General features: G+C 40.0%; 1 protein-coding gene across 2 annotated transcripts in view; it reads left to right on the plus strand.

Moving 5' to 3' along the window:
* The window catches only part of RGS7BP (regulator of G protein signaling 7 binding protein), a 105,927-nt gene that overhangs the window by 77,293 nt on the left and 5,333 nt on the right, over positions 1 to 23,301 (plus strand). The window contains exons 4-5 of one of the 2 annotated variants that reach the window (XM_010368212.2): positions 9,866 to 10,013; positions 13,520 to 13,590. In XM_010368212.2, coding sequence (XP_010366514.1) covers positions 9,866 to 10,013; positions 13,520 to 13,590 — 219 coding nt within the window. Of the gene's footprint in view, positions 1 to 9,865; positions 10,014 to 13,519; positions 13,595 to 23,301 lie in introns of those variants that run through there. The other variant, XM_010368220.2, reaches the window with a different exon arrangement.

Below are 23,301 nucleotides of genomic sequence, written 5' to 3' on the forward strand. Positions count from 1 at the left end.
GCTCCGGGTATGGTATAATTATTATTTTTTGCCATGTGTTTTACGACCCTAAGAATATCTTCTTACCATAGTGTGGAAAAACCTTTGAAACTACTTTTTCATATGGGTAAATGACTAACTGAATTAATATAATTTATTTCTATTTAAGTTCCATGCTTTTTAGAAACACAAGAGAGTAAAAGTGGATTATTTAAAAAACAGCCTACATTTCCCCAGTCCTTTTCACAGTGCATGGTGTTAACAAGCACCTAGCAGTTATGAAAATGCATGAGAGTTAGTATAACTATTTGGATTCATAAGCATTCATGAATCTGATATAAGCCATGTTCATTTTGTTGTTCACATTCAGTCAGTATGAAAACTGCCCTGCAAGCCTGTTCTGTGCATAGTGTGCAGGAATGTGTCAGGAGCACAAAGGATGTAGGAAATTTACTCCTGCCACCAAGGAAGTGATAGGGCACTGATACAGTATTATCCCAGAGAAGACTGGTTTATTTTGTTTTGATTCCTGGAGACATTTACTCAAATGGATAAATTTACTTTACTGGACAATAGAGACCAAACTAAGGACATCCAAAAAGATACTATGGCAGTGCCTCCCATTGTCACTGGCAAACTGAAGACAGGCAGGAAAGCAAGAAGGAATGGAAGGGGGAAAGAAAAGAGGAATGGGGAAAACACAAGTGGAGGAGAAAAGATGAGAGAAATAAGAGATGAGAAGGAAAGAGGTCTCTAGAGTGGGTGTGATAAAGGACTCCCAGCCCACTCCTCTGGTGCCTGTGCCAAGGACTCCTAAAGCTGAGAGTGCTCTATTGCACCCTTGACACTGCCCCACAGTCAGATGTGTTTTTGTTTCTCGTGAATGACCGGCAATTTCTCACGAATATAAGAATAACCAGCCTTTCAATTTGTTATGTGCTTCATGGGTGGTTTCCCTTAAATTTTCCTCAAACATGCCTATTATATTATCCATAAACAAGCTAAAAATACATAGAAATCCCCAAGGAGCTGAAGGCTAAAAGCTTTTCAAGACTCTAAGGAAAGTGGCCAAGTTTTTCATGTCCTAGTTCTAAACAGTGATGTAACCAGCATGTACGATTTTAAGGTACTCTAAGGGTTATCTTCCTCCCCTACCCCATCCCCTCCTGAGCAAATATTTGTTCACTGAGGCCTGAAATTGATTTTTCAGGGGACAGAGTTTTTCATTTCATAATAAGAAATGATTTTAAATGTACAACAACTCCCTTGGGCAAAGCAAAACTTTGACTTGAAGTCACCATTTGGAAACACATGTTGACCTCTTTTCCAGGAAGAGGGCAAGGAGCCCACCTGATATGTGAAAACAAGTACTGAATTCTGAGGATAACCTGTCAAAGGGGGTGATGCTGGGGATGAAGAACTCAAATTGGCCACTTTCCAGGTTTGGATGGCTCTGCTGACTCCGTAATGTGGCTCAGAAGAATATCTGTGAACTGACCCTGAAAACCTCTCCAGTCTCATATCTCACCAGTAATCCCCACCTCACCTGCCCTTATACCCTGCCCTATCCACTTGAATCATCTTGAACTACTTTGAGGAACATCAACTTGCAAGTTCCTTCCAGTTTTGTCCTCTGCCTTGGACATATGACCCATCCTACCTCACCCTACCCCTGTCCCTTTCACTTGGCCCATCCCTATACTTTCTTTGGGTCACAACTTAGATAACATATGAAGGCCATAACTTTCTTCAGAAAGATTTTCCTGACCCTCCAAGCCTGACCAATGCCCACTCAATGTGTCCCTCAAGCATTTCCATGACTCTAATAATGGCACACATTACATTGCGAGTTGATTGCCTGGTTTCTTTCCTATTGTCCTCTCTAGACTTTGATCACCATGAGTATGTTCACTTTTGTATCCCTAGCACTTAGCAGAGTGCCTCAAGCAGAGTAAAGTTTCAATTAATGGTTATTGAATAAATGAATGAATTGCTTTAATTCTGTGTCTATTGTCAAAAGAAGGAGAGTATAATTAGAGGAAAAGTTTATCCAGAGATGTTGGGCTGAACTTATGCATATGTTTTCCTTCCTGGTGAAAATCCACTGAAATAATGGAAAAACATGTAATGAAAGGAATAAATCCATATTAGTTCCTGTATTTGTCAGGGCAGGGTAACTATTGTATGAGATAACACCAAATCTCAATGGATTAGAGCAAATCTCATTATTCACCAATGGCATAGTCCAATGCCAGAGCTGGGTAGAGTGAGCAGTGTTGCTGTTTCCATTCTCTGCATTCATCAAATGGTCAAGGGGAAAACAAGGAAAACCTGGGGGATCCTATAGGAGGACTTTCAGGGGCCAGTCTGGAAGAGGCATACATCACGCCTGATCAGAGTCCATTGGCCATAGCTCTAATAGTAAGAGGAAAAGAAAATAGAGGATGACAAACACAAAACAGTCTCCCACAACCTTGAAAAACAAGGAAGGATGACTTCAACAAACTAGAAATTTTGAGGAATCTGTCAAAGCTAGAAAGCAATTGGGATTAGATTGATGAAAATAAAACAGAGGAAACCCCCTAGCAGATAAGAAACTCAAGAAGAAATTCAAGCAGGAGAAATTTTCTGTGAAAATGAGATCAATTCCAGAGATTCTTCAAACTCAGAGTCAACAAATACAAATCATGGGAAAGATTGCTGGAACTGCTGTCAGGAAATTTCATGTTCAAAATCGCATTATGGAAAAGCTGGGCTACCCCACACTGAGCAGCACAGACCATCAGTGCTTGCCCCAGGAGGACATCTTGTGTGAGGGTCAGGACTGGGCAGCAAAGCAGAAAAGAGTATAAAATAAATCTGAGCCTCCACAAGGACAGCTGCAGAAGAAAAAGACAGTGAGCACATGACTGCAGTGCTTTTTCCAGACTAAATTGCTCAGTATATCTCACCGGAATAGGAGTGGTAAACAGGAAACTTAGAGCAGGCACAGGGCCAAAAACAGGCAGGGTACCCAGGTATCCACTGGAGATGGGAAACCCTCACACCCATAAGAAATGCTTTTGACACATATTGTCCAGCCACACACCCTGCCCCTTCTCCATCATCACCAGAAGGAGGACACTGTTATTAACAGACAGACAGAGGTCCTGAAAAACAAATTTGAATAGACATTCAGGAATGACAAGGTTTTTAAGAAAAACAAACACTGTAAAAAGGAGATACCAAATACAATAAATGACTAACACTTGAAGAACACATTTTAAAAGTGATAAAAAATTTAAAATATATGTGATCAATATATGCAAAGAGATTTATGAGTCTGCATATTCTTAAAACAATTTTTGTCTGCAACATAAAGGAAGCAGCCAGATTTGTTGGAAGTAAAAATGTGATCAATCAAATAAAAATAGATGGGTTAATTAGTGTTGGGAGACAGTTCTCCACTCGTCTCTCACATTCTGCACCACTTGCAAACTGGGGCACTGACTGCCCTTTGTTTTACCCTATCTTCTCAAGGATGTTTATTTAGGAAATGCCTTGGAAAACAGAGACAGTGTTTCTTCCAGAGCAAGGCATACTTACTATTCAGTACAGTGAAAATGTTTCCCTCTTCAGCAAAGGGCAGACACGCTTATAAAAGACACAGAATCCCTGAGCTCAGGGTTCTGCCCTCCTGTCACGCAGCCCACTGTGTGTGCAGGTACTGTTTGGCCCTTTTGCTCCTCACTGTGGGAATTAGGACTCAAAAAACCAGCACAAATGCTAATCCTCTGGCTACTGCTTTCTGTGAGTAATAAACTACCTTTGTATCTGACCGAGAAATCTCATGTCTTCTTCCAGTATCCATGAAACTACAATAGGCTAATTTGCAAGTAAGGTAAAATCTCAGACCTTTCACAGTTCTTAACATTATTATAATGGAAATACTGAGAGCCTAAAATGGTGAACTGAAAGATGAAGTCAAGGTATTCTCCCAGAATTCAGCCCAAAAGATCATTTGAGTATGGAGAATATTTAAAAAATGGGAAAGATTGAGCCAGAGACTCCAATATAAAATAGCAGTTCTGAAAGAACAGAGAGAATTGAGAGAAATCAGTAATCAAGAAAAATAGAAAACAATTCCCCAACCCTAAAAAAAACAAAGAAATATCTAAAGTTAAAATATTAGACTATCTCAATGAATCATTTGGTAGATTACTTAATAGTTACTGAGGGATAGGTGGGTACGGTGGCTCATACCTATAATCCCAGCACTTTGGAAGGCCAAGGTGGGCGGATCACTTAGGGCCAGGAGTTCAGACCAGCATAGCCAACATGGCCAAATCATGTTTCTCCCACAAATACAAAAAATTTTCCAGGCATGGTGCCACACACCTGTAATCCCAGCTACTTGGGTGGGTGAGACACAAGAATTGCTTGAACCTGGGACACAGAGGTTGCAGTGAGCTGAGATCACAACATTGCACTTCAGACTGGGCAACAGAGACAGACTCTGTCTCAAAAAAAAAAAAAAAAAGTTACAGAGGGAAAAAGGGGTGCATCTACTGTGCACCTTGTACAAGCTGACAGAAACCACATTAAACAAACAATTGATAATAATTAGCATCATGAATAAGACAAACTGACTCACGTTCTTTCTGGTGTGATGCACTAAGGACACAGTATCACCCTTATAATATTCTTGCCAAAAAATGTTTATTCTGAATCTAGGCATGTGGGACCCATCAGACAAATCCAAGTGGAAGGACACTATGTAAAACAATTGACCTGAACTCTTCATTCAAAAATATTCATGACAGTAAAAATGAAAAAGGCAAGGATGCTGTTCTAGATTAAAAGAAAATAAAGAAACATGACAGGCCATGCACAGTGGCTATGCCTGTAATTCCAGCACTTTGGGAGGTTGAGGTGGGAGAAGTGCTTGAGGTCAGGATCAGTTTGGGCAACATAGTAAGACCCCATCTCTACAAAAAATAAAAACAAATTAGCCAGGCATGGTGTTGTATTCCTATAGTCCCAGCTATTGGGAGGCTAAGGAGAGAGGATCACATAAGCCCAGGAGTTCAAGGCTGCAGTGAGCTGTTATCATCACTGCACTCTAGCCTGGGCAACAGAATGAGACCCTGTCTCAAAAAAAAGAAAAATAAAAAAACACAACAAGTAAATGCAGTGCATAGTCCTTAAATGTATCCCTCAATTTAAAGAGAAATGATAAAGTATTTATTGACACCATTGGGGAAATTTAAATATAGACAATACATTAAATAATAGTATAGAATCAAATTATATTGAATCATATTTAATCAAAGTTTAAAAACATTGGTGCATCCCTAGGTACAGATAAAAGAGAAGAGAACAGAGTCATACCAGTTATTAGAAAAACTTAGTTTGAACATGAATTTATATAGCCAGCCAACTAGAATCTAAGTGTAAGCACCAAGAGGGAGAGAGAGAGAGAGAGAGAAGAAAATGTATTTGTGGTCATGTAAAAACTAATGAATTTAGCATTCCACAGATCTCCTCTGAAACAATTAGTCAAGGATATGCTCCCAAAAATGAAAACTGAATTCAAAAAAGAGGAAGACATGTTTGAAATCCAAGAAAAAGTGGTATTCAAAGAAATCAGGAGTCATAAATAAATAGCATTAGGGTATGAAACTGTTCCAAGAGAAAACTGCATTCAACTTTATACTATTAAAAATGTATTCAGTGGATTATTTTCTAGGACAAATGAATTATCAAAATTAACATAAAAAGAAATAATTTTAAATAAACCATTAAACCTAGACAACACTTAAAAAGTAATCAATGATTCATGCTTTAATAAAGGTCAAAGTCTTACATGATAGTAATTTATAGTTTCATTTGCAGTGGATTCAAAAATTTCAAAATTCAAAAATGTCAGTGGGAAAAGTACAATGAAGGAGAACTTTCTGTACTGAATACTAAAAACATAATAATTAAAATATCATGGAACTGCCACAGGATAAACAAATAAATATAAAATAAAATAGTATATCCAGAAATAAATCCACATTTATATGGGAACTTAATATATTAGAAAGAGCAAAGTCAATAGAAAAGTCACTAGATGCTATTGGGGCAATTGGCTCTTCATTTGAGGTAAAAATTTAGATTATTATATCATACCATATATAAAAGTAAATTATAGAACTGAATATTTCAAAACTGTGCGAGTATTAGAAGAAAATATAGTCAAGGCATAATACCAAAAGACATAAAAGATGAACAGCTTTGACTATACAAATTTAACTTTTCACAAAATACATTATAAACAAAATTCAAAGACGTAATAGAGTAAAAGATATAAGCAGTATATATAGCAAATGTTCAATGTCCGTTCTATGAAGAGAACCCCTACAAATCAATAAGAAACTCAACCCATTGTTTAAATGGGCAAATGATACAAATAGAAAATGTAAGGAAGAAACACAAGTAGTCAATTAAAATAGGAAAATAAATGCTTACCTGCGTAACAAACCTGCACCTATACCCCTGAACTTAAAAGTTTTTTTAAAAAGAAAGTAGAAAACAAAAAAAAGAAAAGAAGTTTAACCTCAGTAGTAATAAAGGAAATGAAAACTAAAAACAAAAGGGCAATGAGATTCTATTTCTCCCCATTAAATTAGCAAACATTAAATGTTGATAATATGAAGTGCTAGGAAAGGGGTGGGGAAATGGGCCCCCTGGATTACCACTGGTGGATGTAAAGTATAAATTAGCATAGCCTTTTCAGAGGCCAATTTGGCAATATATATTAAATTTTAAAAGGTGCATACATATACTTTGTCTCAATATTCTGCCTCAAAGTATCTGTTTTACATAAATATTGACATATTGTGGAAAAAGAGAACAATTACAACCTAGCTTCCTTATTATGGAATACTGCCCATCCATTAGAAAGCATTCCATAAATTAAAATGCACTAACAGGAAAACATCTCTAAGCCTGACTACAGTAGCAAAGTAAGTTGTATAACAACATATATAGTATAATTACATTTTTTAATGCTGTGTATCTATTGAGATACTACTATGCGTAAGCCTTGGTCTTCGGTAGTAGGCTTATAGAATTGAAGAAAACAGATAAAATTATTGGCCTTACAGAGTTTACCTATGAAGTTTGGAGATGAGAGATGAGTGTGGGACTGGGGATGGCAAACAATAAACTAGTAAGCAAATACATAAGCAAGATCATTTCTGATAGTGGACTTTTCTAAGAAGGCAACATGTCACGTCATGGAGAAGAATCCTAGCATAAAGTCGGTACTATAGGTAAATGAGAGCAATTATAATTCACTTGCAGAGTAAACTTGACATCACATACATTCTGGAATTGAAAACCCCTTAAATTCATATTGATATTTTCTGTCTTTTAAGACATGTTAGCTAAAGAAGATACTATATCAAACTTCTGCAGGGATTTTGTAAGCTGACAGAAAGCCCTAAAGTGAAGGCCAACATTCATGGTTTCCATTCTGGTTCAGCTACATCAGCAGAGTTAGACCTAAACGTCACCAAAAATAGGTAAAGTCGGTTATTACCTGCCTTTACAAGCGCTGTTTCAAGATCTTTGAAATCTTTAAAATGATGTTTTAGTTTGAAAAAGTTATGGAAGGGCATTTGTCTTGTAAGTAGCAGAATAATCACAGGTATTAAGTAGAATCAAAGGTGTTGTCAACCAAATTCCATTTACGGCTTTGCATGTAAAAGGTGTAATATGAGGGAGGTGGAGAGAGGACTCCAACAAGGAACATCACATTTCCTGGTGTCCTCCCTTTTCCTCATTGGAATAAAAGCTTCAGGATCTATAGTCTGGACCTCAGGACAGGGAATAATATGGCCCCAAAGCTAGACAAAGCCCATAAGCCAGAGAATTCTGATGAATCTTCTTCCCCTCCCCCTCTCTGATGCTCAAACCATACTCCATTCACCAAGACATTTCCAATACACAGGAGTGTAATAGAAGCCTTCAGGTTTTGAAAAGCAGAGACCTGTTTTTGGGGGAGCCCTCATTTTGCCGCTTCCCCTCATCTCACCTACCCCTGCTCAGACTCACATCCTAAGGCTGACCCTGCCTAGAGATACATGGCTGGTAGACTGACTGCACTTGCTGCACTCTGCCAAGAGGCAAAATGCAAATGCTTTTAAGAGGTCAATACCCTCCAACTGTGAAATGGTAATGTGCTAAATTATGTGCTTAATTAATTTCCCCCCAAGAGCATACCATAAAATTGGAGAAACAATTCCTCAGGCAAGTCCCATCACCCAGGATCAATGTGCATAAAGTACACAGGAAAAGATCAAAGTTTCTCATCAGTAAATGTGTGCATGTGCTCTGGCTGAATGTTCAGAGGTCGATTTCTACTGTAGGTTGGTGAAAGGCATACAACCAATTAAATTGCTTCGCTCTTTCTCCTTGTATTGTTACCACATGGGTTAGAAACTTCAGGGATGAGATTTTTGCTACTTCCCTCCAGCAGAAATCCAAGGAAAAAACTTCCTGTTAGATTTTACCATGACCAGGCATCCTCTTCACAAGTTTGTAGGTTTTGTTTTTTATTAGTTTTCTTGTTAATGCAAAGCAATCACAGTAGGATTAGGGAAACTGAGCTAAAAGATAAGGTGATGTAGCCACTACCTTATGAATATTCAATGATAAAGGCTGTAACAATCACTTAACTAGTCTGGAGTTATATCTACATGTTAAAAGTAAAACTGGATAAAGGAGGCAAAAACACTATATATAATAGCTATCCTGTTTTCCAGACTACATAATGTTATACAACAGCTTTGTAATTATTTGTATAATGTTTTCATTGTTTAACTCCAGCACTGTAAGCTCCATGAGACTTACAATGCTGGAGTTTTCTTTCACCTTCATATCTCTAGCAGCAATCCCTTTGCTTGTAGCTGACACTCAAGATATATTTGTAAATAAATGAATGAATGAGTGAGTGAATGAATGAACACATGACTAAGCCAGGTTTAAAACCCAGTTCCAGGCCTCATTGATCATTTCCATGGTACCAGGATACCCCTCTGTGGAGGCACAAATTTTCAAGAAAGAATAAAAGACATTAAGAGATTATGCCTAGGCCATACACCATAACCTCCCATTTAATTTCATATAAATTTATGGCTGAACCAGTTTGGAGATTTGTTTCCAGAAAGTACTGATTTATTCACTTGAGATCAATCATGGTAAAGACAAGTCTTCGTGGGTAGGCAGTGCATTGCTGTGGACGGCTACCTAGTACATGGTGTTCACATTTGAGTTGATGGTGCTTTATGGTCTTAGTGGTGTAAGTCTGGATCAAGGTCGGGCTCTCTCCTCATAGAAGGATGTGTTGGAGGAGGCTGGAGAGCCAAGGAATTGGAAGGCAGCTGCATGATCCCTGCTGCATGCTGAGAGGGCTGGTGTCTAGAATCAGAGAAAACAGCAGGAGCTCTCATTCTTTCTGCTGGGTGTCACCTGCTCCCGGCCCTTTTACCTGCACCAAAAGCCAGTAGGTTTCACAAGCTAAATCCCTCCTCCTGAGCTAACTTAATCTAATTTACTAAGAATGCGTTATAAAACACCAATACTCTATCAAAGACAGGGGCTTTAATTTTATCTTGATCTTAAGGTTCCATTGACCTCAAGCTGTCTTTCCCGGAACATTGTGAAAACATGCTATACACACAAACACACACACTCATACATGCATATATCTAATTATTTTATTACTCAGAAAGCTATTAGGGTTAATGGAACATTTGACTCAAAGCATAACCAACCTTTGCACTGACATCCTGCATATAGAGCCTGCATTTATGATTTCTTATTTCTCTTATCTTTACCAACACCCTCCCTCCCTTAGGAAAGGAACCTGGTGGGGGAACCAAGAGTTTGGATTGCAAAATTGAGGAGAGTGCTGAAACACCTGCCCTAGAAGACTCCTCATCATCCCCCATAGATAGTCAGCAACATTCCTGGCAGGTTTCCACAGACATTGAGAACACTGAAAGGTAAGTGGTAAGTTACCCTGAATAGACTGCCAATCCTCCTCCCGTTAATGTTCTTAGGGGCCACAGAGAGATGAGGTTTTCTAGTTCAGATTCAGAAACAGAGCTTTCTTTGGTCTGCCAGAGGAGCATAGTGCTGGCAGGGACCCTGGAGACTGCCTAATCTGCAGACAAGAAAACTAAGACAAGAGAGGGTAAGCAGTCCAAATGCTGCAGAAGAACACTAGCAGCACCCACAGTAGGCACAGGCTCCCAGGCCTCTGCTTCTCCCACTCTAACACATTGCATCTCCGTGGAAAATGAGAACAGTGTGCTGCCTTGGAGGGGAGAAAGTCTACATGCTGTCATAGTTCACCTACTGGGCTGGTGCCCAAAATTCTCATTTGTTTAAGGGAGAAAATCCAAAATTACACAAAGATGCCTCCAGTAAAGTCTCGGGTTTCAGGTATATGGAACAGCCTGCTTAGCTGCCATTTGGGGGCTGAGCATTCTGTCCAGTTCCCAAAGGGCTTCTCCCAGGGCCCCCTTCTCTTTCTCTCCATAAGGTGGCTGATGGCCCCTCAGTGGTCAAAGCAAGTTAATGCATTTTCTTAACTTCAGTAGCTCACTTCTAGAGAGGCAGTTTCTTTCTTGACAAGAAGAGACTCTACAGTGATTTTATTTTATTTAGGAAAAAGGAGTAATAATAATGTTATTATAATAAATACCATGTCCCATCTAGATGCTAAAAATGACATTCTGTGAGGCAGAAAGATAAGCCTCTTGTTTATTTGCCTTTACACTGATATCTGTGCCCTTTGCTACTAATGTCCCCAGAGCTGGCACCAAGTAGCTGAATGAATACTGGGCAATTCCACTGAGTGTTCTGTGTGTATGAGGTTGAGTCACTGACAACATAATGAACATTTTATTTTTTTTTTATTTTTAGAAATGTAACACACAATGGCATTTATAGCCATTGTGGTTCTACTTTCAGATTGTAACATAATTCTAAAGCTAATTACCGAATTTCTGTGTTTATAGAAAATTGGAGCATGTGGTAATTATGCGCTATTAATAAAACTTGGATTTTGTATAAGCTTGGAAATGCAACAATTCAAACAATAAAGCTGTTTGGCACAGTTTGATAGCACTATAGACAAATGATGAGGGAGTGATTTATCTTAATTTATAAAATAGAAAATTCTTAGCTCTGTTCCCAGGGAAAAAAATATCTGCTGAAATGCCATATCAGGGCATAAACCATCAGTGAAGCCATTTCCTTTGCAAACCTTAGACAGCAGCTATATTCAAGCCTTATAAGCTTATAAGAAGGAATGGCAGTTAACAGTAGGATAGTTATGGCCCACAACGTTGGCAATGTTTCCGTTTAGCCTGAAAGCCCAGATTCTGGTCAAAGGAGATGGGGGTAGACACAGTGGACCTGGTCCAGGATGTGGCTAACTCCGTTCTCCCCAGCTGCCTGCCTTGAGAGATCATGGGTCTCAAACTAGGTTGCACAGTTAAGTCATCAGGAGGGAATTTTTTAAATACTGATGGCTGGGCCCCACTATAAGCCAGCTGAATCAGGCTCTCTTGGGCTGAGACCTGGGCTTAAGGTGATTCTCCTCTGCAGCCACCAAGGTTGAGAACTGGTGCTTTATTAGAGGAGACCTTGCCTCAATCCCCATGTTGCATTCCTAGCCCTTTCTCACCCATTCCATCTGTCCTTGAGATCTTACATGAAAACAGACTGTGCCTTGCACTTGTGGAGATGGGGCCCCGCTTCCTTTCTCCCGCCCTCCTCTCTCACTTGATCAGCATGCAGACCACAGACACTTCCTCACACCTCACACCCATGGGAGTGGATTTGGAATGTTTTTACAGGCATATTTCTGCAGATCCTCAAGGTTGCTTTCCTTTCCTTTTCCAATCAATTATTACAGAGACTTGAGTTCCTCTTCACCTATCAGTCAATACTTGAAAAGGAGCTCCCATGAGGTCTTCAGAATTACCCTAAGAAAATGGTCCTCAAACCATGCTCAACAGAACAGGGGTGTTTTGTGAAGTGGACTGAGAGGTTTCATACCTAAAATTAAATGGTGACTGTCTTTCCTCAGATAACAGAAGAAAAATAAGTGGATAGAATTTCTTCAACTTTAGGATGATCTTCCCCCACAAAACTTTCCTAAACCCATGGTGCCTACCAGTGCTTGCCTATCCTCAGTTCATTAAAAGATACATCTGCTTTTTGTACCAAATTATGTTCCTGGCTATTTTAAATGAAAGCTGCCACTATGTCCTGGGGTTTCAAGAGCACTTTCTCCAATACACAACTACCTAGACGTGTATAGAGACCATTGTCCCAAGGGTTTCAAAAGATCGGTTCTCCCCTACCTTAGACTAGAAGCCTCCTAAGATGGCTTCCTGCTTTACAGTTCTGGGGTTTTATGACCATGTGTGCTCTGAGATGAGGGAAGATATTTGATGTATGCAGTGGCATTGCATGCTGTGTGCTGAAGTCAGGAAGTGTGGAAGGATGGTCAGTGCTAGAGGAAGGTCCAGCTGTCCCCAGGTAGGGCTATTTTCCCTCTTGTTCCCATACTGCGCCCCTTTCTGTTTCATCCATTGTAAGGAGTTCTTCTCTGGAAGTTTTAGAATTTGTTACTCTCTCATTATTCCAAGTCAATATAATAAGTGTTAGCCCTGGTGAATGCTTAATACCTGAGTTATACTGAATTCCAATCATGGTAACAAGAGACTATTAAAACCAAGCAGAAGATGGAATTGGAGGCCATTGTCTTCGTGAAACAACTTAGAAAACCAAATAGCGCATGTTCTCACTTACAAGTGGGAGCTAAATGGTGGGTACACATGGACATGGGATGTGGAATGATAGACATCAGAGACTCAGAAGGGTGGGAAGGTGTAGGGGATGAGAAAATACTCAGTGGGTAAAATGTACATTATTGGGGTGATGGATGCCCTAAAGGCATAGACTTTACCACTATGCAATATGTCAAAGTAACAAAACTACACCTGTACTCCTTAAATTTATACAAATTTTAACAAATAAGCAAATAACAGCAAGTGAACGTACACAGCCACTATAGTCCTCTGACCATAAAGTCTTGATAGCACCATCACCCAGCCTCAAGTTTGCTCTGGGTAACCCTGTTGTTCCGGTTGTACATACTTGGCCTCTCTGTAAATCTAAAGCACTGTCCTCATGACCAATGGCTCTTTTCTGATCTTAGCCAGGTTCTACTGGAGGCAGAGACAAGGGCTTCTGCAGGAGAATGCCCTGTAGAAATGTTTGGCAGAGTAGCTCTCATTTTTTCCTGAGCCAACCTATCTCAGATTTTTTTTCTTGTAAAAGCAAAATAAATTCAATATTTGCCTACTGGAAACTAGAGCTAGTGCAATTAGACACAGACTCTCATCCTTCAGTTGTCTCATAGAACAGATTGTTTGAGATTTCCTTTTGAAAATTTACAGCTGATTATTCTGTCTTTTTATCAATTTTACAGAGACATGCGAGAAATGAAAAACCTTTTAAGCAAACTCAGGGAAACTATGCCTTTACCACTGAAAAATCAAGGTGAGTCTTGTCACTTCTCTTTGAGGCAAAGGATGTTTTTAATGGGATAACCTTGGGAATTGTTTCTTGGAAATTAAAGCATATGTCTCACACAAACAGTAGAAGGCATTGAGCATTCATTTGTCTTTCCTCAAGAAGATACCAAAATGAGACTAGAGACTCTCTGGTGAACACAGTAGGCTCTGAGGGGGCCTGAGATACATTCTGACCTTAAAACAAACTCTTCCTCCACTGGTCCTGTTACTCACTGTGGAAAGCACCATGCCAGGCACAGCAAGAGACTTAAGAACACCTTCAAAGGAAGATCTCTGCCATCCACTTGCGTAATTATCTTTAAAAAGTAATCCAAAAAATTAACATATATTGAGAACTTACAGCATGCCACTATTCAAAATACTTTGCATGTGTTAACCATATTCACTTATTTAATTCTAAATAACTTTGAGGGAAATGCTATTAGTGTTTCCCAATTTACTAGAAACTGGCACACAGAGATGTTAGCTAACTTGGCCAAGGTCACACAGACTGCAAGTAGGAAAACGGGGTTGTGAATTCAGGCAATCTGTCTCCAGGTCTATCCTATACACCCTAATGCAGAAATGAGAGGGAGATGTTCACTAGAATGCGGGAAAGTCCTCTGCATGCCTTTTAAACTATTGTATCCTCAGTATCTGGAGCCTGGGACATAGTAGAATAACACCAGTCACAATCGATGTTGGTTAAATCTGCACCTACCTTTGCAGCCCCAGAGACTGACAATGTGTACAAAGGACCAATAATAAGGGCTTACATTAAGTATACATGGCTGGAGCAGCCATAGTTGAAGTATCAACTTCAGAGGGTTGTACATAGAGGTGGAGAAAGGCTTCTAGGAGGCAAGAAAGAAACTCCTCTTGTTTTCACTGAGCAAAGCCTGATGGGAGGGAAGACAGGGTGCTGCTTGCCTTGAAGCGAGGAGGAGGAGGAGGAGGAGGAGGAGGATTTGGCAGTGGAGCTGGAGGCTCCTCTTGGCTCCAGGAGCAGCTCAGCAGAAGGTGGAGGGGTGGAAGTGAGAACACCAGATGAAGAGGCTGAAGAGTAGCGTGGCCTGAGCTGCACAGGGGCGGAGGTCAGAAAATAAGAAGCAGGGGCTCCAGCACATCAGATAACTCGGAACAGACCCTGAAGGGCCTGGTCGCCAAGGCCAACTGGCTTGAGTCACAGGTGTAGTGTTTTGAGAAAGTAGAAAACATGCTGTAGTGATGAGAGACTGCTCTGACCACTACATGGAAGATTGTTGCCAGAAACAAGCACAGTGTTTAGAACAAGGGCTTTGAATTAAGGATAGCCTTGGGTTCAAATGCTGGCTCTGCCACCTACCAGCTTTGCACCCTGGGAACAAATTGTTTAACTTCTGCAAATGTATTTCCTCAGCCCTGCAAAGGGGATAATAGTATCACCTCCTTTAGAAGTCTGTTGTGGGGATTAATTGAAGCAATGTGTCATAGGCCTACTACCAAACTTAGAGAGCAAACACTTGACAAACACTTTGTTATTATTATTATTGTTGTCACTGTTAATATTATTTACAAGCTGGTCAACCCAGCTTTGCTCAAGAGAACCCCAAATCACCATCAAATAGAGGAATCCCTGCTACCACTCACTCTGCAACAGATCATGTGTAGTGTACATGTGAGGCTGGTCTTAAGCCTGCAATTCAAAACACTGGCCCCAGGACTTTAGATCCGCAGCTCATGTCTGAAGCTGTCCTCAGTGTCTTAATAGGTTTGGCAAGCCTCCTTCATCAGTAGCACCCTGGCCTCTCGCCCTCCCTCACATTCAGCTTTCCAAGAGGATGGCTGCCCAGGGTCCCCCAGTCTGAATTTCATGGGTGCCATGTAACCTATATTTTAAATCACATCATCCTAAACATTCTCTCCCCATTTAGTGATCATTCACACAGCAGTTTTTGACTGTGTGTTAATAGAAAGACAGTAATTTTGTTTTATTTAGTCATTTATAATCATAAAGAATATCATATAAATATTTTATGTGACTTTGTATCATCTTCATACACAAAAATAATTAATTTTAATTACATTTTTCAATGCAATAATAATAATCAAAGGTTGATACTGTGAGTGAAAACATGAGTGAAAAGGGAATAGTCATCAAAATAAATTATACTTAGGACTTGAACCTTGGGTCTATCTGGGGAACAAAAAGGAAAAAGCTAGAAAGGAGATACAAGGACTTATTGAGAAGGAGGTGGTGCAGTAGGATTTTAATAATCAAAAATAACTAATGTAAAAGATTGTGAGAAATTTGAGTTTCTTCACTGAGGGAAGAAATGGGAATCCTTAGCATGAAACAATACATCTCTGTTCTCTATGTGTTTAACATGACCTCACAGCCTACTGAGCTGACCAGTGGAGGATCCAGAGGGGACCTGAAGAGTCTCTCTGGGAACATTTTGACAGATGCATTTGGCACCATTTTAATGAACAAATCATATAGATTCTTCTTGCTACATAGACTGAGATAGACCACACAGGTTTCCCCAATTCTTTTCTGGAATTCTTTTCAGGTGGTTTATTTATTATACAGGACTAATAAGTACAGGAAATGGTGCAGGGTAAAATGTGGAAAAAAGTATTCCAGTTCTTTTCTGTAGGACCTTATTGTCAAAACATGATTCTAACAGGATGAAAACCATTATAGAAAGCCATCTGTTTTCTTTCTGCCTTCTTATTTCCTTTCTCTCTTCATTCCATTTACATGGGTCTTTAAATCAGAAAGAAAAGGGAAAAGATACCACTCCTGGTCCCCATCTTTCCTATCTCAACCCCTGAGCACATGAAAATGCTGCTGACTGAGTCCACTATTCTTTAGGCTCTAACTCAGCCCTCAACTCCAAAACTGTTCCATGTTTATTTCAGCATTTAAAGATTTAATCATATCTTCTCCCCTTTCTACTACAGTCAAAACTCGGCTCCACAACAGTTTAAGTTTACTTTAAATCAACTTTCAGTGGAGAAGAAAGGAAGGTGGCCAAGGGCAGGAATTTTCATGGTTAGTGATTATGCCTTCATTTTTAGACAGCCTTTTCTTTCCTATCCATCCAGTTTCAGACTGGAGGCAAAGAGATGCACAAAAGAAGAGCAAGCCACCCTTGCACTGCTGAGTTGCACCGTGGGCTGCAGACAAGGGCCAGGTCTCCTGGCCCTCAGCCCGCTGTTCTTTCCACTGCTTTAGCACCCCTCCTGTCCTACATTCTAGGTCACTGGCAGTGCTGTAGGGAGCTTCATTAATTATGATAGTCTCGCTGTGTCAAATGGATTACAAATGGAACCACCTGTGGGGAGCCTGCAAGGTTACTGACAGAGGCTTAAAGGAGATTGGAAAGTGAAGGACAAGCATCTTCTAAATGCATGCTGTTATCAAACAAAACAAATCAGCAGAAATAAATTAAGCCTGAAAGACAGTTTCACCTCTTCCAAAATTCTGATTTAGTGAATGCTGTAGGAGGTGTCGGTATGTTCATTCTTGCATAGAATTCGGTCGTTGATGCCATGCACGAGAATCAGTCTGGAAGTAGGTAAGTCAGGAATTGACCTGGGCTAGAATGAGTCCCCTCCTGTGAACAATACTACTCCAGACTAACGTGGGCCTAGAGATAGTTCTCCCAAACTCATGGCATCCTCCTCCAATCAGGACCCCCACATCCAGAACCGAACCTGGCTGTGTGAGGCAGAAGAGTTCTCAGATATCTGGCTGAAGAACACTGGGCAGTTATGCCACCATCTAGCGTAGAGATGACCTTTTAGGTCCTTCCCCCAAGAGCCTCATAAAGACTTTCTATGTTTCTAGCTGCTGTCTGAAAGTTATTCTGGGCAGTTTTACCAGTAGCCCCATATCCTTTGCAATTTCTGCAATCTCTTGTCCAAGATTCAGTGTGACATATGTAAACCAATCTGATTTCTTAATGCATTACTCTATTACATTGAGCTATGTCTACTCACTATCTACTGAAGGAAGAACAGACCTCTCACCCCAGCAGCCTTTGTCCCCATCGTCATCCAACATATAATGGTCACCAATGATGTGTCAAATTCTGTGCTAGGTGCTGAGGATGTCTCTCCTCCACTAAAACCTGTCCCTTTCAACAGGCAAAACTTGGATGGGAATCACCTAGGAAACTTTTCCAAATGCCATATGCCTCCTCTCGCACAGATTCTGGTAGAGCCTTCAGGGTTGGGCTGAAAACAACTATTACATATGCAGATAGACAGACACACACACACACACACACACACACACAATTGGAAAGACACAGAAATTAGTGCTCACAATATAATAATGCCGTAACAGTTAGACATGGGTTGCTACAAGGTATATTAGATTCTCACCTAGCCCAGGCTTGAATTCAAAATGGGGGATTATTAGAGATTGCTTTTTAGAAGGTGTCTGTGCTGAGAATTTTTAGGATGAGTAGCACTTAGCCAAAGAAATAGAAAAAACATAGTCTAGGCCGAAGATTCTGGATGTGTGAAGGCATATGGGGAGATGAAAGAGGAGGGGATTTTGATAACTACAAGGACTTAAGTAGTTGGGAAAGTCTCTAGACAAGAGGCTTAAGAGAGAGACAAGAGCTGTATCATTAAGGCCCCCTTAGGCCATGTTAAGAGGTTTGGAACCACTGGAAGGATTCCATGAGGAGGCAGGTATGGTCATCCAGGTGAGAAATGCTTAAGATCTCACCTAAAGTCAGGAGGTTGGAAAGGAGGACAGGGACAATTGGATGTGGTGCATAAGGAGAAGCAGAATCAAGGAAGAAACCCAAGTTCAGACTTGGAAAATGAAGTAAATGACAATGTTGGTCACCAAGTTAGAGCAGAGGAGCAGTAGTAAAGCCAGAGAACAACAACTTTTGGACATGGGGGGAACCTCTGGAGCAGTGCTCAGTGAGACATGTGACCTGAGAGGACTGAAACACAGATCTGAGCATCATCAGCGTAGTGGGAATTGAAGCCCTACCAATAGTGTGCACCGACAAGAGTCCTGGAATACCAAAAGGGAAGGTTTGAGAGGAAACAAGATCAGTCTACAAAGGGGACTGAGAGGAAAATTACAAGAGCATGATTAAATAAATCAAAGAAGGTTGCAAAGAAGGAATGGCCAGTGAATATGTAATTGGAAGTGTCCACAGGATTTAATGACAAGGTGGTCACTTGTGGTGTTGGCACAAGCAGCTTTCTTGGAATTTTGGGCATGGAAGCCTGGCTAAGGAGGAGGGGAAGTGAATGGCAGATGATGAGCTGGGGCAGCCAGGGTAAATTCATTAAGACTTTATTACAGAGCGGTGGGAAGATGGGATTGGATGCAGATGATGTGCCAAGAGCTGCAGCAATTGTTTATAGAAGCAATGGGAATGTGAAGGAATGCAGAAGCCTGGAGCAGTCAGAAAAGACTGCAGGAAAAAAAAAATGTTTAAGCTAATCTTTGAAGGAGGGCTTGCCAATTGTCTAAGGAGGGAGGACTTTTCTGAAACGAGAGGTGGCAAGTGCAAAGGCAGCAGGCAAAAGAAAGTTACAAGCATCGTTAGGGAATTCTAAGTAGCTCTGTTTTGGACTGTCTCCTCCTTCATAAGCCCTTCATTCCAGCCAGACTGGACTGTTCACTCTCTTTTAGGGCATTTTTCATGAAGCCTCATTGTTATTCAAGGAAAGGTCCTTGAGGCCAGGGACTATCTTTCTATTAGGACCCATCTTGGTATTATCCTCAGTACCCAATGTAGAGCCTTGAACTTAGCAGGCTTTCTGTTAATCCAGTGGTTCTCAAAGTGTGCTCTTATGAACAGCAGCAATATCTGGGAACTTGTAAGAAATGCTGATTCTCTGGCCCCACCCCAGAGCTACTGACAGAGAAACTCTGGAGTTGGAGTCAGCAATTTGTGCTTTAACAAGCCCTAAGATGATGCTGATGCAGCTAATGTTTGAGAACCACTGGCTTAGCTGAGGGTCTCTCTCTTTTTTTCCCTGGAATAGAAATTTGTAACTGCAGTTTAGTAGAAGCATTTCTCATCACCTATATAAGAAATCTTTTATTAGCAAAATAAATTTGAGCAATAGAGAAGTGGTTTGGGGGAATTGCAGTGTCCCTGGCTTCAGCAGCATTCAAGAACTAAACATTGAGGCTGGGCATGGTGGCTCATTCCTATAATCCCAGCACTTTGGGAGGCTGAGGTGGGAGTATTGCTTGAGGCCAAGAGTTTGAGACCAGTCTGGGCAACATAATGAAACCCTGTCTCTCCAAAAATAAATAAAAATTTTTAATAAATCTAAAATAATTAAACATTGAATGACTGAGGTTTGAACTTAATGGTGGCCAAATTTCCTACTCTCCCTCTTTTTTTTTCACTTTCTCCTATGCTTTACTTACTCTGCTTCCCTTTCCACCTTTCATTTTCACATTTAAAACTGTCTTAGGTTATAGTTTTCTGAGAGTGAGTACTTTGGAGAAAAAATGCTATAAAAGTCTTAATTATAAGCCACATCTAAATAAAAATTTGCAATAAAAATCAAAGATTTTCCAACAAGTTCAAGTGCATTATTCCAGAAAATTTAGAATGACTGGGGAAACATTCCCTTTTGCTTACATTCTTGCAGCCCTCCTGTTTATTCAGTGATTCTCAAAGGGTGGTTTTAGGACTAGCAGCAATGTCTGGGAACTTGTGAGAAATGCTGATTCTCTGGCCCCACCCCAGAGCTACTGAGATAGGCCTTCAGAGACAGGATTTCAATCAATGTGGAGAGACACATTTCCTTGGAGCTGAATTCACTTCAAACCATCCCAGGAATACTTACTGCTTGGTAAATTTCAGCATTTACTGCAGGTGTCAGCTCCCCATGGTGTAGAAAGCTGCTCTGAATTTCTGCCAATAATTTTTTAGCTATTCTATTACCTCAGCCTTAGGTGATGGTCAGACAAGCGCTAAGCAAGGCAAAGGTCTCACAAATGTGCAGCAAAGATGACCCAAACCAGCAGTTGTCCTTAATAGGCAGCCTCCCCTTTGCTTAATGTCTGAGCACTTTCTCATCAATCCTAACAATTTATTCCCTTGTGAGAGAGAGCTATAGTACACATACATATATATGTATATGTGTGTATGTATGTGTACATAATATGTGTATATTTGCTATATATATGTATATCTTGATATAGATAGATAGATGATAGATAGATAGATAGATAGATAGATAGATAGATAGATAGATAGATGATAGATAGACGGCTGAGTGAGAAGAATTTCAATAGCACAAAAAGCTGTGCTATTGAAAGGTTTTTGGGGTTTTTTAATCCATTATAGTGAATGCATCACAGATGTAAGTATCAATCTTGATACAAATTTCATAATATCTGTGTATATTACCTACTTGCTTTTAATATATACAAAAACAAGACAGTGGAACTAAATATATGACCACAACATACACGTACACATTTTCCTTTGTAAATACAGCATTGTGGTAGACATTTCCTCATGTAAGAGGAGCAAAACACGTCAGAGTTGCATACTGTAACATATAAAGACCATTTCAGTCCCTCCCCAAATTGGGTAAGTATTTGGGGAAAGGGAAGGAGATACCAGAATTTAGAAAACAGATCTTCCAACTCTTAAATAAACAGCACTATGAAGATCTTTCTTTCCCATAAATATCTTTATACTTTTGGTGACTCTGTTTTAGGGAAGCATTGAATTCCAGGTGAATTTGAGTTTCAGAAAGTGGAGTTAGAGTCCAAAGAGGTACTGAAAGGTAAAATTCTTTACCCCTCAGAATTTGCTATGTCTTTGCCATATCCAACTAGGTTAAGTACCTTGATCAATTCATGGTTAAAGAAGTAAGAGTCCTAAAAATGACGAGAAAATTAGTTATTTCTTTCTGCTCCAAATATTTCATGGTTTATCTCTGAGATGTTCTCCTGAAAACTGAGGCTAATGTTTAGTATCTAACATTGTTTTCAGTTTCTTAACTATTTGGGAGAAAGTTAACTTTAAAAGAAAGATATCCTCTTTTTAACTCTCATAATGTTGACATTCAGATTACAGTAAATTATTTTTCACTATGGAAAGGACAATTTAGTCCTGTTTTTCTCCATGTTAACAGAATATGAGCTTTAAGAGAGGATTTTAATCTCTGGAGACTGGGAGGGTGGACTATGTTTGATTCATTTGATATGCCCAGCGGGGGCGCCTGTTTTCTTCTCTGGCTTGGACTTGCTACTCTAGCTCTATCTAAATATATAACGTAGTGCAACATTCCAAGGAACACTGTCAACCTTGGTGGGTGATACTAATTTACAAATAAGTGTGACACATTAGAGCCTTTGGGAAGGAGAGGAGAAGCCCAGGCACTCAGATGACACTTTATGTAAGAGGACTGGAAAGCCAGGATCTATTTTTGCTCTCAACAGTTTCCTGAGCATTGTAAACCAAAAAGTATCTGAGACAAGTCTCAGTCAATTTAGAGATTAAATTTGCCAAGAAATAGTACATGCCTATGACACAGCCTCAAGAGATCCTCAGAACATGTGCCCAAGGTGGTCAGCCTACAACTTGGTTTTATAGGTTTAGGAAGACATAAGACATTAATCGATACACATAAGATGGATATCAGTTTGGTCTGGAAACGCAGGACAGCTGGAAGCAGGGCTTCTAAGTCATAGGCAGATTCAAAGATTTTCTGATTGGCAGTTGCTTGAGTTATTATCTGAAGACCTGGAATCAATAGAAAGAAATGTCTCAGTTATTATGATAGGGGGTTGTGGAGACCAAGGTTTTATCATGTAGATGAAGCCTCCAGGTAGCAGGTTTCAGTGAAAATAGATTATAAATGTTTCTTATCAGAACAAAAGAGTCTGTTCTATCAGTCTTAAGGTCTCTGTGTTGATGTTAACTCTAGTCAGCTTTGTTTGAATTCCAAAAGGGAGGATGATATAATGAAGAATGTTCAACTCTTCCCAACATGGCCTGAACTAGTTTTTCAAGTTAACTTTGGAATGCAGTTGGCTGAGAGGAGGGGTCCATTCAGGTGGTTGTGGGGCTTACAATTTTATTTTGGTTTACAGCACCTGGGCTCAGTAATCAGGAAAAACAAGCCCCCTTCTATGAATCAGTTCGATTGAGGTGGGGCACATTTTCACTTTAGCTCTCTCTTCATCTAACTTCTGCTTCTGTGCCCTTTGCCAAGCTTCCATCCCCTTTAAGGTTAGGACAGGGAAAGGAGGGAACTCCTTAGCCCCACTCTGGAAGGAAAGTGCAACTAGCCTTGGCAGAGCTTAGGTACATATCAGTCACCAACGTCAATCAACCATTTTGTTGTTCTTAGCTCCAGTCTGAACATGTCTTAGCACTGCCCTAGTTGGAAAATTCTAGATTATCCCCTCATAGTCCTTTGCCTCTGGGACCCACCTTGGGCAGTTCTGCTTCAACAGGGTATCTCTACCCACCTTCTCTTTTGGTTTGCACTTTTTTAAAAAACGCAACTCTTTAAACCAGATTAGGTTTACTGGTTTATTTCTTCCTCTACTTGTCATCATCCTAAAACTTTCAAACCAAAACTTATTAATTCAACAGCTGGCAGTCTTCTCTGAATGCCCTTGTGTACAGAAATCTACAGAGAGTGCTGAGAAAAGACTCAATAGGAAATAGTTGAAACATGAAAAGACATG

Source organism: Rhinopithecus roxellana, chromosome 3 (genome assembly GCF_007565055.1).
Source record: "Rhinopithecus roxellana isolate Shanxi Qingling chromosome 3, ASM756505v1, whole genome shotgun sequence".
In the NCBI taxonomy this organism is placed as follows: Eukaryota; Metazoa; Chordata; class Mammalia; order Primates; family Cercopithecidae; genus Rhinopithecus; species Rhinopithecus roxellana.